Source organism: Pinus tabuliformis, chromosome 8 (assembly GCF_031772625.1).
Source record: "Pinus tabuliformis cultivar Carrire ecotype Pingquan chromosome 8, CPIR1, whole genome shotgun sequence".
In the NCBI taxonomy this organism is placed as follows: Eukaryota; Viridiplantae; Streptophyta; class Pinopsida; order Pinales; family Pinaceae; genus Pinus; species Pinus tabuliformis.
In genome coordinates this window covers 832,827,965-832,845,270 of record NC_142294.1, presented here as the reverse complement: position 1 = coordinate 832,845,270, position 17,306 = coordinate 832,827,965, and the positions used below count along the sequence as shown (strand labels likewise).

The 17,306-nt window shown below is 37.4% G+C and overlaps 1 protein-coding gene across 1 annotated transcript; it reads right to left on the bottom strand.

Annotated features, from left to right (window-relative positions):
* Positions 1-7,163: 7,163 nt before the first annotated feature.
* On the bottom strand, positions 7,164-11,877 carry LOC149238166 (auxin transporter-like protein 5). Its single transcript, XM_089372925.1, has 8 exons — positions 11,508-11,877; positions 11,157-11,342; positions 9,662-9,774; positions 9,153-9,336; positions 8,544-8,641; positions 8,220-8,427; positions 7,720-7,974; positions 7,164-7,656 (listed from the first exon to the last, which is right to left on the bottom strand). The coding sequence occupies exons 1-8, from the start codon at positions 11,697-11,699 to the stop codon at positions 7,468-7,470; spliced, it is 1,425 nt and encodes a 474-aa protein (XP_089229051.1). The 5' UTR covers positions 11,700-11,877; the 3' UTR covers positions 7,164-7,467.
* Between the last annotated feature and the right edge of the window lie 5,429 nt (positions 11,878-17,306).

Genomic DNA, 17,306 nt, shown 5'->3' with positions numbered 1-17,306 from the left:
TGAGTATTCACTTGTCCACCCGATACCCTCACAGGTGGCATCTTTCCTCTATAAACTTATCTTTGTCATTTTCGGATAGTTTTCGGCTCTGCGCATACTTGCGCGGGTCGTTTTGTTCCTACCAGCTTTAAACTCCTTCAATGCTCAGATTGTATGGTTTTTTCCCAGTGACCTGAGCCGTTTCTGGTGGTGTATGCATCGTTTACAAGCTTTCTGGCTCTGGTTTGCTGAAAACTATTGCGGCGCTTCTCCCTCGGCTCTTGCTCGAAAGAAGGTCAGTGCTTCGACTTTCCCCTTATATAGATGTAATATAATTGGATGCTTGATATTACAAAATCCAGGTTTTATTGATATTTCAGGAGTATATAAGATAATACAAAATCCAGAGTTTATTGATAGTGCAGAAGAATGTAGGCAGTAATTTAATTTCGTTTCAATATACTCCTTTCCTGGTATTTTGGGTTATTTTTCATGTTTCTGGGTTATCATAACGAGATTTTATCTTGGTAATAGTATTTAGCGGAAGGTTTGAACTACTATCGCCTTCCATGTCCTGGCCTATCTCTTCCGAACGGTGATGGTTGTCATTGAAAAACTTCAGAAAACATTTTATTGTGTACAGACCATGCACTGATATTCGGTTGAAGATAGGCCCTTGGTGGTGCATATACGAAATTTGTTGTTGCTGTATTGTGTGCTCGGGTGCATCCTCATGAAACTGTATGTTTCTCCTGTTTGAGTCTCTACTGGTTTTTCTGTCGCCGGGCTTTTTGGCTCCGACTCAATTCCGACGCTTCGGTGAGGATTGCATTTAATTGACTTTTCAATTTTCCATCATCCGTAGGCCGTCATTTCCTTTTGCTGCCTATCCCTTTGCGCATAAGGACTTCCTGGTCAACCGAACTTGATCTTTTTTTGACTATTTTTAGTCCTTTTCCTCAAATCCTTTCCTCTTTCTATTAATACTTGGAGATCTCTAGTCCTTTTTGGTACTATCTCCTTGGTATTTGACTTGCACTTTCGGGGTTCTGTGTCGCCTTTTTTCAAATTCTGATAACAGTCGATATCCCGAGGTGGCTATCATTCTGATAATGGATTTATTTGCCCTGCTTTGACTCGTGTCTCTTTTATTTCCCTGTCCTATCGTCCTTTTGGTTGTTGGACTTTTACTTTATCTGAGATGAACATTCTTCACGTGGAATCCGACACGTCGGATCTTGTAAAAGCGGCTATGGAAGCTGAAGCTAATTATTTTGGTACTATTAAAGCATCCGACTGGCATTCCAAGTTGGCAGAGCACCTCCAATCTTCCCAACTTGTTTCAGATCCGAACGCTGATTCTCTTTATCCCCCGTTGAAAACTCAATCATCGACCTGCTAAAATCACATCCCCCCCTCTGCTATATGTTTGGATGGTGTCAAACTGGCGGACCGTATTGCTAGCCTGCAATCCCGGGCCCTAATTGGAAAGTGGCACTTTCCAGACATGGATGATGGACAGATTAGAAAATGGCTTGGAGCCCGATGGAGCCCTCTCATTGGATACACGCCCACCATTGTCCGCCTTATGCGAGACTGGTACAGTTTCCATTTTTTGAAAGTTAAAGACCTTAATATCATTTGGGGCCTCCCGTGGGTGCACGGGCGGAGTTTCTTGGCCCTTCACAAATGGTATATAGGTTTCGACCCTCTCAGGAACACCCCTCAGAACAATTTCATTTGGGTCAAATTACCTGCTCTGCCTATTGAACTGTGGACGAAGGAATCTCTTTCCTTCATTGGAAATGCTATCGGAAAATTTGTTTACGTCGACCCCAGATGTCTAGGTGCTAAAGACAAAAGGGTTGCCTGGATACTGATTGAGAAAGACTATAGAGGTGGTTTTCCTGACCACATTGATCTGCTCTGGGGTAATTTATCTGCCAGTCAAAGGTTGGACTACTGGGGCGTTCCTTTTAGGTGCTCCCTGTGTCATAAAACGGGACATTTAAAAGACAAATGTCCTCGGATGCCGCAAGGAAAGGCATGGAAAAAAGTTTATAAGGTGAATCAAAACTCTCAAGTCATGGCTTCATCTCCCCATAGCGAGGACGGAGAAAATTGCAACTTCAATTATGTATCTCCTTCAGCAAAAATTCTCTCTCCGTCCTGTTATCACAAATTTCCAAATTCCGGGAAACTTTCGGGGGACCTGGTCAACCGGCCTTTCCTCTCGCCCAGGAATCAAAAATCTTCATACTTAACTTTAATGAGGTCGAATTCCATGGGAAATCTAAACGCTGTGAGTGGTCCTGTCTTTTCGACCCTACCTCCTCCTCCCAAACCATCCCAAGGTGTACCTGTCATTTCACCCTCTTCGGTGCCCAAAGAATGCTACCCATCCCTACAGGGGAATGACATTCATATTATCCCCTCGTCCTCCTCGTCGCTTGTCAGATATGGTCACTCCCCTATTAAAGTTTCTCCAACTCCCTCCATTCATTATATGCTGAATCGCTCTGCCTCCAAGGGTAAAGCCCCCATGACCACCGCTTCCCCCACTGCCTCACCTTTCCCATCTCCTTCTATCTCTATTGGCAGTGATCTTGACATGCTTCTACAGAGGGATTCTCTTCGTTTGCTCCCCCTGACTATCCATAAACCCCGAGAATCTTCTTCTCTTGTCATCAGTCCTAATTCGGCGAAGAATATCACTGTTCGCCGTAAACACAACAGGGGCAGTAGACACTTTAGGGGTCGAAAAGGCATTCAAAGTCTGAATTATCAGGAATCCTCCCTTGTTGATATACCCATTTCTAATTATACTGAATCCGGGCCTCTTAGAGTAGATTTGCCCGAGAAGAGTATCCAATGATGAACATACTTTCTATCAACATAAGGGGTCTTGGAGCTGACCCCAAGTTTCTAGCTCTAAAAGATTTATTTTTTTCTTCTCCATACAGGATGATTTTAATACAGGAAACCATGCACGACAGACAAGATACTATCTCGTTCTTCAGGCATATGCTTCCATCCTGGTATATTGCGGCAATGGAGGCGGCTGGTCTCTTCGGAGGATTAGCAGTGCTATGGGATCCGAGATGGATCTCTGCAAGAACATTTCGATGCCTTGGGGGAATCTTGATTATTGCTAAATATAGAGGATGTGCTTACAGTATCGACATACTAAATGTTTATTCTCCCTACAAAGACAAAGCTTCCTATTGGAATTTTTTTATTGCCTCCAGTATTATGGAGATTGAAACGCTTCTCATCGCTGGAGATCTAAATTGCACTTTGGGACAGGGCGAAGTTTGGGGGAAGGGGAAAAATGCTGACTCAATTGGGGAGAAAATCATAGAAGCATTGCTACAATACAACTTTGTAGACATTTGCCCAAAATCTTTATCTCCCACATGGGACAATGGAAGGTCGGGGGAGGCCTATATTGCTAAAGGCTAGATAGATTCATCATGCATGAAAATTTGCTAGAGAAATTTGGCATTCCAAGCTCTCATACCCTCCCTGTTTTCATTTCTGACCATGGGCCGATATCTTTGCAATGGATGGAACAAAATTCGCGGAAAAGCTATCCTTTTAAGTTCAACAGGATTTGGCTAGAAGATGAGTCATTCAACAACATGATTCGCGATGCTTGGATGGCTAGCAGTCCTTCAACTGGTGTTTCTCCATCGGATAACTTGATTGGCAAAATGAGGAATCTTCGATCTAAAGTAAAAGAATGGCAGATCCAGAAAAAACAATCAAACTGTATAGAACTTCAAAAGATTGAAAAAGAATTAAAAGAATTAGCCAGTGGTATGACTTCCCTATCCATTCCATGGAGCACTCGGGCACGGATTTGGGAACTTGGAAAAAAGAAACAGAGATTACTAACAATTGAAGAAATTTCATGGCGGCTTAAAAGCCGAGCCACTTGGCTAAAGGAGGGAGATAAAAACACTAAGTTCTTTCACCGTTTTGCAAGCAAAAGACGAGCTTCCAATTCTATATGGAAAATCAAGAATGAAGAGGGAGATTATTTGCACTCTCAAGAAGATATCTCCAAAGAAGCTGTCAAACATTTTCAAAAGGCATATAAACGGGGTGCTAACAGAGGGATAAATGATATTATATGGGGCATCGAACCATTCCCATGTATGTTCGATGAAGAGGATAATGACAGACTATTTGATGCAGTATCGAGGAAGAACTACTTGCTATAATGAAATCTTTTAAAAAAGACAAATGCCCTGGCTCTGATGGCTGGACCATAGACATTTTCATTCATTTCTTTGACATTATGAAAAGCAATATCTTGGGGATGGTGGAAGAAACCAGAATGCAAGGTAAAATTCATCGCAACATTTCTTCTACCTATATTGCATTGATTCCAAAAAAAAAGGACTCCCTTACTTTTGCAGACTACAGGCCTATATCTTTATGCAATGCCATCTATAAAATCATATCAAAAATTATAGCTGAGAGAATCTGCGGTAATCTATCAACTCATATCTCAAAAGAACAACATGGGTTTCTAAGTGGCAGGAACATATTAGAAGCAGTGGCTATTGCTCAGGAAGCTTTACATTCAATGCAAACAAAAAATATTGGAGCTGCCATTCTTAAAATTGATCTAAAAAAACCTACGATTGCCTAGACTGGAGTTATCTGAGATGTCTACTTATTAAGATCGGGCTAAATGACCAGTGCACTAAGTGGATCATGGCATGTGTGGAAGGAGTCAACTTTGCCATTCTCATAAACGGATATCCCACTTCGTTCTTCTCGGCAGAAAGAGGTCTTTGTCAGGGATGCTCCCTGTCTCCCCTCTTATTCATACTTGTCATGGATACCCTTAGTCTTCATCTGAAAAGAGCGGTTGCTGCGGGGAATATCTGCCCACTTTCCATATCCAGAGGTAACTCTTTTACGCACAACCTTTTCGTGGACGATGTGCTACTGTTTGCTATGCTTTGTAGACAAACTTGGCATATAATGCATGAGATATTAATATCATTTCAAAGGGCAACAGGCTTATATATAAACAAAGGAAAATCTACTTTTCACTTTGGAAAGGTTAATATGGATGATATGGAATATATGTCTCAACTATATAACATTCAGGCTGTAACCATCAAAGAAGGTATGAAATACTTGGGTTACCAACTTAAACCCACGGGTTACACCATTTCTGACTGGTCATGGATCATTAACAAATTTTACAAGAGAATATCAGGATGGGAATTTAAATGTTTATCTTGAGCTCGCAGAATGATTCTCTCACAGTCGGTTCTTGCACAAATTTCTGTTTATTGGGCTCATTTGTACTACTTTCCTTCAGCTATCATTAATAAATTAAACAGCTTAATGGCCATATTTATCTGGGGAGGGTGCAAGGAAAAGAGGAAATTCCATCTTACTAAACTGAATAACATCTCCTTCTCTAAAAAAATGGGGGGATGGGGCATCATGAATCTTCATCTCTTTGGATTGGCACTATTATGCAAATCACTATGGCGAGCGGTTTTTGGAAAAATTTTATGGAGCCAAGCTATCAGAATGAAATATCTTGGAAATGAAGATGTCTATTATTGGTACAGAAACAGATTTATGTGTCCCCCTCACAAGGATCGGCTATTTGGAGAAGCTTTCAAAAGGTTCTTTCTTTCTTCTACAGGAATCTAATATGGAAATTACAAACAGGAAACAACATTCTTATCGGTATTGATGCAATCATAGGGGTAGAGGTGGAATCCCCAATTGCCCCACAACTTTTCACGCTCCTACACCAAAAAGGTCTTTTCTACTGGGCACAAGTAATTAAAGGATGGCAGGATGCTATTCCTCGATGGAAATCAGCTAGAGAGCTGGGCCTGGATGGAACAATGCCTTCCCAATGGAACAAGATTATTTGGACTATGAAAAATGCTGGGATTTTCAAAACAGAGGACAGAGATAGCATTGTATGGCAGGTGAAGAAAGGCAGGTCAAATGTGTTAGTGAGAGATATATATCTATCCTTGATAGAACAGTGAAGGGAGGCCTCCCGGAAACTATTTCCAAACTCTCTATGGAAGGCTGGCTGTCCTCTAAAAATTATTCTGTTTTCGTGGCTAGTCTTTCATAATAAAAGTCTTACATGGACAAATTTACAGAAAAGGAACTGGCATGGACCAGTCACCAGCCATATGCACAATCTGCCTATCCAATATAGAAGATAACATGCACATTTTTCTAAAATGTTCACTAACTTAGAATTTATGGAAGCAGCTGGCTTCTCATTTTGGTTTTCCTGTAATAACACATTCCTCCATAACAGATGCATATGAATGGTGGGGATCACAGAAAATAATTTGGCGACCCATTCCACTAATTGTTTTTTGGTTCATATGGAAGTGGAGGAACAAAAGGATATTTCAAAACTGCAAGGAGGAATTTGGGCATATTTTTGACAAGGTTATCCCCTTCTATTTATCGATCCTGCCTAACATTCCACAACAGTTGAAGCATCAAACTACAGTTTCAGCCTCACAACAGCTTTTCTTCCCACGGGCACACTTTGATGGTGCAGCAAAAGACGGCAAATGTGCATGTGGCGTTTACATTTGTATATCAAATGATCTTCAATACTTCATGTTTTGGAATGGTGGCAATGGAACCAATAATAAAGCTGAGGCCATGGCTCTACATGGACTGCTTCTATTCTGCACATTCATGGACATCGGCCCAATCAATATCTATGGTGACTCCAAAATCATCATAGAGCACGTGAAGGGTAAGCAATTTATAAAAAATGACAGCCTTTCTGGATGGCTGGGCAGGATTTCATCTCTATGGAAGCCTACACTATTCCCTATCACACATATAAAGCGTTTGCAAAATGAGCTAGCGGATGAACTATCAAAGAAAGGTCTGCAGTCTCCATGTGGTAAGTGGCAACTGAGTATCTCTGTAGAATCCTGAACACACGTCATTCAGCCCTACTCTATGCCGGGTATTTAACGTTGACTATAATCTGGTATGTTTCATGATCCTGTTCATATAAACAATGTCTAATGGCCAGGTAGTTCCATATTTTTGGCGTTCTTTGATATGATATGATCTCTATAGCAGACCTCATACTTGACTGAACAAAGAAAGATGTATAATTTGAAAAAATACCTTCAGTTTTGGATGCCATGACAGGGAAAAAGTTTCTCTATATTCTGTATATACAGGTTTATTTTCAATATAATATAAATACTATACAGCTTTTTCTTCTGAAAAAAACCTTCACATCACTAATGCCTCAACAATACAACCATATCTATTCTACACACAATAGACTTATCCTTACAAAAACCACCCAATAGACTTATCCTAATGAGATAGGTTACAAAAAACTACCCAACTGTTATTAATTCTCAAACCTGAATCCCCGTCACACACACAATTTACATAGATTTGGGTTTGGGTCTTCCCCTGTACAGACCTACGGTGACAAAATTACTTGTGCGAGCATTGATAACACTTGTCGAAAATTCCAAATGAATTGACTTGTTTAACCAGGTTGGAAAGGCTCGCCCAACTCCCAAAACCGAATCCCAGCACTCCGACGAGGATGACAATGAACAAATTTATGGTCAAAATCCCTTTCCATTTTGGCATCCACTTTCCTCCCTTTTCGACAGCATCCTGCACATGCCCCAGCCCAGTTCCAATTTAATTTATCGTTGAGAAGTGCATTCAAGATTATACCTGTCTGGCCGTTTTTGTCCTGAAGACAAATAGATAGGAAGCACATGGGATTATACAAGCTGAGAAGCTCACAATGAAAGAGCCTATTAAACTGTTAAGAGGCCCAAAGAAAGGAAACATCAATGCCAAGAACCACAGCAAAATTCCCACCGGGAGCCTCGCTACGACTCTGACCAGATAATGTGATTGATGTACACGCAGCAATTTTTCCCACATGAAGTTCAGTGGCATCACAAACAGCCCAAAGGCAATTGCCTGTACTCAAAAACATCAATATATTTTAAAATATCACTGAATTATCTTTGAAATAAATGATATCATGGATCAACATTGTAAATGTAAATCAATTTTCACATAAATTCTCTATCAAATCTAACATGATCCATAAAGGAAAAAACACATTCCTAAACTAACATATTATAATGAAAACGAGAAACTATAATCTTTTAGTTTGTATAAACATAACTGTGATTACCAATTTACATATTATATCTTCTCACCTGGTGTGCAATCATCAAACCCAAGCCCATGCTTCTGAAGGTAGAAGCAGGCAACACTGAGAAGGCGTTGGAATGCGTTAAAAGCTCGTCTCCAAATGCCCAGTACAGTATTACACAGTGCGGCATAGTAATTGTCATCACATAGCCCATTGTTGTTAGGTACACATATTTATATGACTTTGGGGTCCACATAGAATGCATAATCTCTCTGATAACAATGGCAGAAATTGAGAATTTTTCCCCAAAATTGTATTTTATTTTAGAATAAAACTTTGTCCCAAACTTGAAAACCAAAAATCCCTTCATCAAAACTAAATTACATACATGGTATTTGCATGGCCTCCAAATGCAAACAGTATGTTGGTAGTCCCAGTGAAAAACAGTTGCATGGATACAGGGGCAGAATGTTTGACATTTGCTATCTGCATAAAATTTCGGAAGATACCGCTTTGAATACTGTTTCATGAAAAATACCAAAATAGATTTCTTTGGTTATATTTATCTTTTTATTGTATTGCAGTGAAAAACAGTTGCATGGATACAGGGGCAGAATGTTTGACATTTGCTATCTGCATAAAATTTCGGAAGATACCGCTTTGAATACTGTTTCATGAAAAATACCAAAATAGATTTCTTTGGTTATATTTATCTTTTTATTGTATTGCTTTAAATATCTTTTTGTTTGCCAGGTGATCAGAGTTTTGAGAACATTGTAGTTGTAGTAGCTTACATTCAGGGGTATTTAAGTTGCCAAAAACATTTTAGGGTCACATCTAATCTAGAACACACTAATACTTAATATAACTAAATTTTTACCCACAAATTTCAAACCAATCACTTTTACAATACTAAAACACCCTCTCACAGTTTACTCTAAACCGTCAAATCTAAATCGATTTGACCATATAAAATTTTTGAGGAACCGGATTTAACCTGGCCGTGAAGAAGGCCCGCAACGACCATGTACCAGGCTGTGTATGTTGTAGTCAGCACTCCAATGATACACCATATTCGGAAATTGTGGAAGGATGGAAGGAGAACGTTTAACATACATATGGCGCCAAATATGATCGCCCACTCTCGTTTGTTGTAATTCGAATTCAGATAATATGCATTGCTGCAGCCGTTTCACCAATATAATATATTTTTCAAGACAAGTATAACTTTAAACAAACCATTTCTAAAATAGAAAGAGATTTTAGAGTAGCAGAAATATCTTCAAAAGATTACAATATAGATCTTTCCCTTCAAGAAAAGTAGAAGATTATGCAGATACTGAGAAAAAAATGTTTAATTAAGCATTAAATGTTATGCTAATTGCAGATTCGGAAAATCTGATTTGGCATGACAAAAGTCAAAGGCATTTTCCAAAAATTCATATCCATACATTTTCCAAAATTTCCAAAATCTAGAATCTAATGCAAAAGCCACTAATATTTTACCTTGCACATGCAATAATTTGTACACCTGCAACAGCTCCCAGGGTCACAATGTTGAAGAAGAGACAAACCCCCTTGAGCCAAGGTGCAACCAAGTAGCCCATGACCTCGTGGTACTGTATGCATCGTTAATAAATATACATGAATACAACAATATTTGACTTAGCATTAATGCTTACAAGAGTATACAGGTAGAGGTAGATTTAGTCGGTTGGTTGGATTAAGTTGTCAGAGGAAATTGGGACGAAAATAGAAGATGAATATGCTAATGTTATTTTGTTAAACAATTTAACTTCAAATTATGATAATGCTATTTTCACCTTAAGTCAATTTTCCTCTCGATCTAAATGATAGCAACACTCTTAGCATAAGAAAAGAGGATGAAACAAGTGAAGCAGAGGACAACCCACACGCTGAGATGACACTATTCTCCAAAGGCAGGGTCAATAAAAACAACAACTCTGTCTAATGTTTTTAATGCCGAAGACATGGACACACAACATTTAATGCAAAACTCGTGTCAAAAATCTCTTAAACGGGAAATTAAAAGAATTAGCTAACATAGCTACTTTTGAAGACTCGCCAGAGGTCAACCTTGAGGACTTCTCAGATTGTGACAGTGATGATGAGTTCAATACAGAGTCTCTCATATTTTTCTAAAACATGTATCAGGGATGTATGTTTCAGTTATTTGTATATATATATATTTTTTTTCTGGAAAAGGTGCGGAACCAATTAATGAACAAAGTGTCATAGTTCAAGTCAGTGGTTCTCGATGTTCTTTGGTGCTGAGAGAACATATCACCGGTGCTGAGAGACCATATCACTGATTTATTTATCTAAATTTGTTAGAAGTTGATAAATCTTGTTGTTATTTGGTGCTTCAATATCAATTGTTACAAGTTATCTAAGTGTGTATGTGAAGAAAGTTCAAATGTATGATTCACTGTTGGATATACTTAGTATCTAGACAGCTTATCTATATAACTAGAAGTATGTATTTCGATGCATACTATTAGGATGAAAGCGTGTCTATAGAGTTGTTCATTATTGAGACTAATTTTTGAGTAGTCAAGAAACGCCAGTCTTTCAAGTACATCAATGATGGAGGTTAAGTGGTAGCTCGAAGTTGTGGTTCTAAAGAAAAAGGGTGTCTACGAGATTCCAGAGTGTGTGTTCATGAAGACCATACCAGACTATAAGACGAATATCTGTGTTGTAACTTATGATTTTTGTACTAATTTTTATAATGTAATTGTTAATAGAAAGACTTAGAATTAACGCTTACAATAACATATAGATAGATTTGGTTTGTTGGTTGGATTAGACTATTAAGATTACCTAGCTTAAAATCTCTTGAATCTCATATGCATTATCTTAATGTGGTGTATCTTGATGCGAAAGGACATAGACGAATAATTTTGTGGGTGTTTGCAATTCTGATTTCTTTCTATTATACTGTCAGTAAAAACTAAACAAAGACAAGAAGATTTCAGACCTGGATAATATGCTTCTTGAAGTTGACACCTTCTTTTTCCTTACGAGCTCGGTACTCCAAATAGAGGCATGAAAGCATGTAGCAAGTCCAGATCCCTACTACAGTATACAACAGATGGAAGAAAATTCCCAATGCAAAGCCCATCTGGGAGTAGGAATAAGGCATGGTGAGGATCACCTGGCCAACCTACAATTCAATATATACAAAGTTTATATCTTATCAATTCTGATACCCAACGAATCGTTCTAGCTATAGTTCAAAGTGTGGAATTCCATGGACTCCCACATAAACCACAGTTAAACCGACCATAAGTCAAATAAGATTTGCCATGAAGCGATAATTTGGTTATACCTGACTAGCAGCAGAATTACACCAAGCATCATAATTGGAACCTCCATGCCACAAAGTTTTCTGCACCCACGCTTTTAAGCCAGGCTCTGGATATGACGAATTCCCCAAATTCTCATCTACATGTGTAACAACCTCCGCGGGAGCGAAGTCACTTATGAAGTTAGTTGTGATCTCATTTCCTTCTGACTGCATTTCGATTTCTTTAACAGTTTCCACTGAGCTGAAATCTGGAGCAATAAAAACACTGACATATATAATGATAATACTATAGATGTTGCAGTCAGAGCTTGGCCAAAGCTCCAGTGCATAAGGCGGCTGGCCGCTCTTCAATGGCCGATTCCCCACTTTATGGGCACGGCTTTTCGGATCCGAAAGGTTAGGTTTCTTGCCAAAATTATACGAAGGGATCTAATTTTGGATTCCTGCGCACGCAATTCCTGCCCCGTGGGCCACGCTGACGGTAACGAAGAGACTGAAACAGCGCGAATTCTTTGTTTCTTTTTGACGTGTAACATCTTCATTGTCCGCTGACAAATTGCCACCAAAATTAATGACGACTTAGCCGTTATTGCTCGTTTTCAATAGTTGAAATGATTCTGTCCCCACACGCATCTTTTAGGAGATTTATTTTAGATGGACAAGATTTATATGTTAGATTTAAGAGTTTTGTGATTTATAATGTAGAAATTGGTTTTTTGGATTAATCACATCTGTAAGATTAGGTAATTTTTCGAACCAATTAATGTGGTTCATCTTCAGATAAAGACTTGCATGAGGGGACACAATTATGTGACACTTAGTGTATAGATCCATTAATAAACAGCTCGACCGTTATATTTGGTTGTCCATTCATTATAGATTTGTAGTAATCATATCTATCGTCTTATTGAAATGTCAATTTAAGCATTTGAGTACAACTATGGAAAATGTATATTCAAAATATAGTTTTGTTTGTTTATTTGGCATGATTTTAAAATTTCAAAGGAAAGGATTATAAACTTGTAATTTGCTATTTTGAATTTGCTATTAAAGGGGTTTATTGGAAATTTGAGATACAAGTGGTGATGTAAAGATTTAAGATTTGGTTTTGCAAACCAATCATACTAATTTTGTATATTTAAATGTTAATTAACAATATTTATAAGCAATTTGAAATTTAAATTTAATTAATAGATATATAAAAAAAAATAATGTTTACAATAATTTTTTTCAAGTGTTTGTTTTTTTCTCTATGTATAAAATCAATGCTATGTACATTATATTTAAAAAATTATAAAACATATTAAAGAAAAATGCCAATTTCATATAGATGTAACTATATGTATTATTAGTCCACCGACTCCCTAAATGGTTAGGTATAACTCTATCTATTATTAGTGCTTGAATGGGGTCGCTGACATGCGAGGAGGTGGGGGTAGGCTTCTGCCATCCCATCGAGACACATGCCTAGGGGGCGTGGCAACATGCCCCACTTGATATTTGAAAAGCCATGCAATGAGCTCAAAAGTCAATTCAAACTTCAAGAGTTTGTCGTCACTCCACCACTCACTACTCCATGTGTTGCTCAATCGTCTCATCTGATTCATATCTGCCATGGTGCTCATCTCACTCGTGAGGTCTATCATGTCTCTCAGCCTAACTAATTTGGTTTTCACTCTAAGGTGCACCAAAGCATTTTGCTCTGGCACTCTACTCTATGTCTTAATTGCATCTTGTTTATAAGGTGGTCTCTAGATTATTCTCAACACTTAGACAACATTTCAGAAAAACACTCCTCCTCAACTCCATGGTCCTTATATTGGGCAAAAGGATTCAAGGACTATAGTGTTATGGCTAGGCGCTCTATGGAAAGTTTGGACCTATGTCTTCTCTAGTAGAGAATCGAGGTTCGCAAACTACCATTGTCGGCCATCCATTATGGTTTCCTGGTGTCTCTCTTGCTCATGATTGGCACCTACTCCTTCATAGTCTAGACACAGACAAAAACAATCGAGCTTGTAGACTCATTCCACTCACCATGCTATTTGTGAAGCAAGTTCAAATTTCCTTTTGTAGGTTTATGGTCTATTCTCCCAGTCATTTTCCTTTCACTGTCATTGTGTTTGTTTCTGTGTGCTATGTAATCTCTCCAACGGAACTTGCATCAAGCTTTCCCTTGAGTGTGGACTTGCTAGCCCCCTCATCATTCTCCAATACCACTTTCATGGCCTCCCATTCTTAGCTTAAGCAATAAGCTATGCATGTCAATGAGTAGGGTTTAACTAGGGTGCAATGTATTACTAGGAGCGTCGATGAATCTAGGCCTATTTGCAAGCTAAAATCTCAGCGACTAGGTTTTGGAAACCAACCCCATAACCCATTCAAGATGAATTGACCTAAGTGGAACATGATTTGGGAAACAAACAATGCACCCTTACTGACTTTGAAGTGTTGGCTAAGCTACAGAGTGGGTACCTAATGTAGGTCATACCAAGGGTAGATGCAACCAATATATGTATACTATGAACATCTATTGGCACCTTAAACCTTCCTGGCATGGTTCTCCTTGATTAAAAATGTCACTAGAGAAGACATGATACTCTCCATGGATCATATGCAAAGGAAATTCACAACCATGGACAAAAGTCTTGGGCATATTGAAAGAAACATGAGCCTCCCTTCAGAACTAGGTTGCTCTCCTTGCGACAAGAAGTAACCCATCCAAGTAGAAGCCATTGACTCTTATCACTCCTCTTGGTGGTTTTTTCTATTAGTTTGTTAGTTTTTATTCATCATTTTTGTATGTATTAGTTTCATACATGCCCTTGAGGCCCACCTACTCTTTCTTAAGGCCCAACTATTGTTTTAGACTTATAGATTTAGCTGACATGGTTAGATTTTGGACTAAAACTATTTTGAAAAGTTTGAATTTTTGTATTTGGTCAAGGCTGTCTAATGGTAGACTGCAACAAATCTAAACTATAACCCACTGTTAGCAGGAAATACAAACTTGAACTTCACAAAAAAAATGATATGCATTATCATAATTTTAATAAAATAAAAAATAAGAATATTTCTATATATAGATATGTGAAACTTATATAAATATATATAATATTACTAAGAGTTAGCATATATACAATACCAATATAGATCCATCTTAATCATAGATCTACCAAGCGTTGAGATGGATCGAATCTCTTGATCTGCAAACTTTTTCTAGAGTGAAAAACTTGAAAAAAGGTTTGCACCTAAAATCCCTCTGGACACTTGATAAATTTGTGGATCTCTCTTTCTCCCCCCTCTCTCTATCTATATATATACACACACCATGTGTAATTTTTCATTGTTTAAATTGCATTTTTGAATGCATAAATGGATACAACACCTTGAAAGTCTCCTCGAGCACTTAGATTGTGTAGAATGCACAACTTAAATTTCCAATTCCAACAAATTTGTACTAGATTTTCGATAAATATAATAAAAAAATATACCTTGGCCAAAATGCAAAATAGTGAGACTATTGAAATGTTTACCAATAAGAATTTAATTTCTTTAAATAATATATACATATATGTATAGTTGACATTAAAATATTTTTTGTGGAGTCTGGTAGTGGGGGTGAAATATTTGAAATCCATGATGGTTGTAGATTAACTCAAGAAAGAGCCAAAAGTGACTAGGGAAAGTTCTATGATTTGGAGGAATTTGGTAAGTGGCCTACAAGCTTTGGAGAAATGGATTTTGTGGAAGATTAGGAAAGGAGCTAAAGTTATTATTGGCCGTGATATGCAATTAGGATGCAAGGCTTGCCATAAACTCTCTGATAGGCTAGTGGAGTTTTTAAATCATTCAAGTTATATTATTATGATTGGTGTTGCTAGGTAGGTAAACACAACTTCAAATAGTCAAGAATGACATTCAATTCAAGATTTAGACCTTTCTCATTTATTATGCAAATGAATGGAGCTCTTTTGTATTGAATTTTGGTAAAGTTGGTGTTGTAATTAACCAAGAGGAGGAAGACATCATCAGGTGGTGTAAGAATAAACAAAGTGGAATTATAAAAGCTAGATCTAGATATGATGCACTAATTCAAGACAATCCTCTTGCTTCTTCAAAATGGTGGCTTAGATTAGTATGGAAGGGACAAGGACCCCTTAAATGCAAGTTGTTCCTTTGGTTGTTATTGAAAGAAAAATGTTGACTTTGGATATTCTTGTTAAGTGAAGATAGGTAGGTCTCGGAATTTGTGTTCTATGTCAGTTGAATGAGGAGTCTATTGCTCATTTATTTATTCATTGTCCTTTTGTAATTTCCATTTGGAAGGCATTTTTCTCTTGTTTTAACCTTCATGCTTGGTGGAATGGAAGTTTGGTTGAAATTTGGCTAAGGAAAAACTACTTTCTGTTTGAATACTATGTGGTTTTCTTTGAAAATATTGCTCATAATGCAAGATCATCTTATCTTGAGCAAGTGAAACTATTGAAAGGGAAGAAGATCGGTCTTAACATAGACGTGGAGCTGGAAACTGGTATAGTACTGGGATTCTTTGATGGAGCCAGTCATAAGGATGTTCATGGTACGTGTATATTCATTTTCTTCTCCCAAAATCTGATTATTAAGTACAAACTAGGTATTGGGCTAGACGTAAATTCTATAGTTGAACTCCTTGCTGGTGTGTCATGAGGATTTCCCTTTGGAAGTAGGTAAAAGTATTGAGATTGTATGGGGATTCAAAATTCCTTGTTGATTGGTTCAATGGAAGAGCTGACTTAAGGCTTCTTCATTTAGAATCGTGGCAAAGGAAAATCCACTAGCTACAGCAGCAATATGATGATGTGCAAGTTCTTCATACATTTAGGGAAAATAATACAGTGGTGGATATGTTATCCAAGGAAGCTCTGCTATTAGATGATGGGTTAGTTTCCATTTCAGAGGTGTACTATGGTAATGCGATGTATGTTTTGTCTTTTAATCTGTTTTATCATATTCAAATAGGATTTAGTTAAGTTTCAAGATATGTTTAAGGTCTAAGATATATCTGAGATTTTTTCTCAGCCCAGTTTTTTAAGTTATCAAGTGAGAAAGAAATAGAAATATTTTACTTAATATGGACAATGACATATTTCATTTATAAACCACATTGTCCATATTAAAATATTATTCTTTTATTAAAATATTTTTAAATACGTGTCAATATTATTTAACCTTTGATACTAAAATATTTCATTTATTACATACATTGAATTATTTTTATTAATAATAATAAATTTTGAATCCAACATATTAATTTATATTAAAAATTAAATGAATTACACATCTCTAAATTATTTTACTTTTAATTATTTCTTCCTTCTGGTCATCGAAATATTTTACTATGATCTCTCTCTCTCTCTCTCTCTCTCTCTCTCTATATATATATATATATATATATATATATTATACAAAAAAATGTAAGTTGTATGTGTTTCCTTCTATTATTGTCACACGGAATTTGTCAAGGGTGCGGACACGACTGACCTTCCTAGAAGTCTAAGACATTCTAATGACAAACAAGACAAAATGGAGTGATCTTTCTCTAAATACACCTTTTACAACATGAAAACTACAAGTGTTTAGGCTTACCTTATTCCAAAACGCTGTTGTTGAAGTCCGTTCTTGACGATCCGGATGAGCTCCTCCTTCAAGTCAATTCCTGCAACCACAAACAATCAAACAATTACCAAGCACTTGCATTTCATATAATAAAACATATATTCAACATGCAGACCAAGGAACACATGAAATAACTCATTAACACAAGCTATTGAGAAAAAT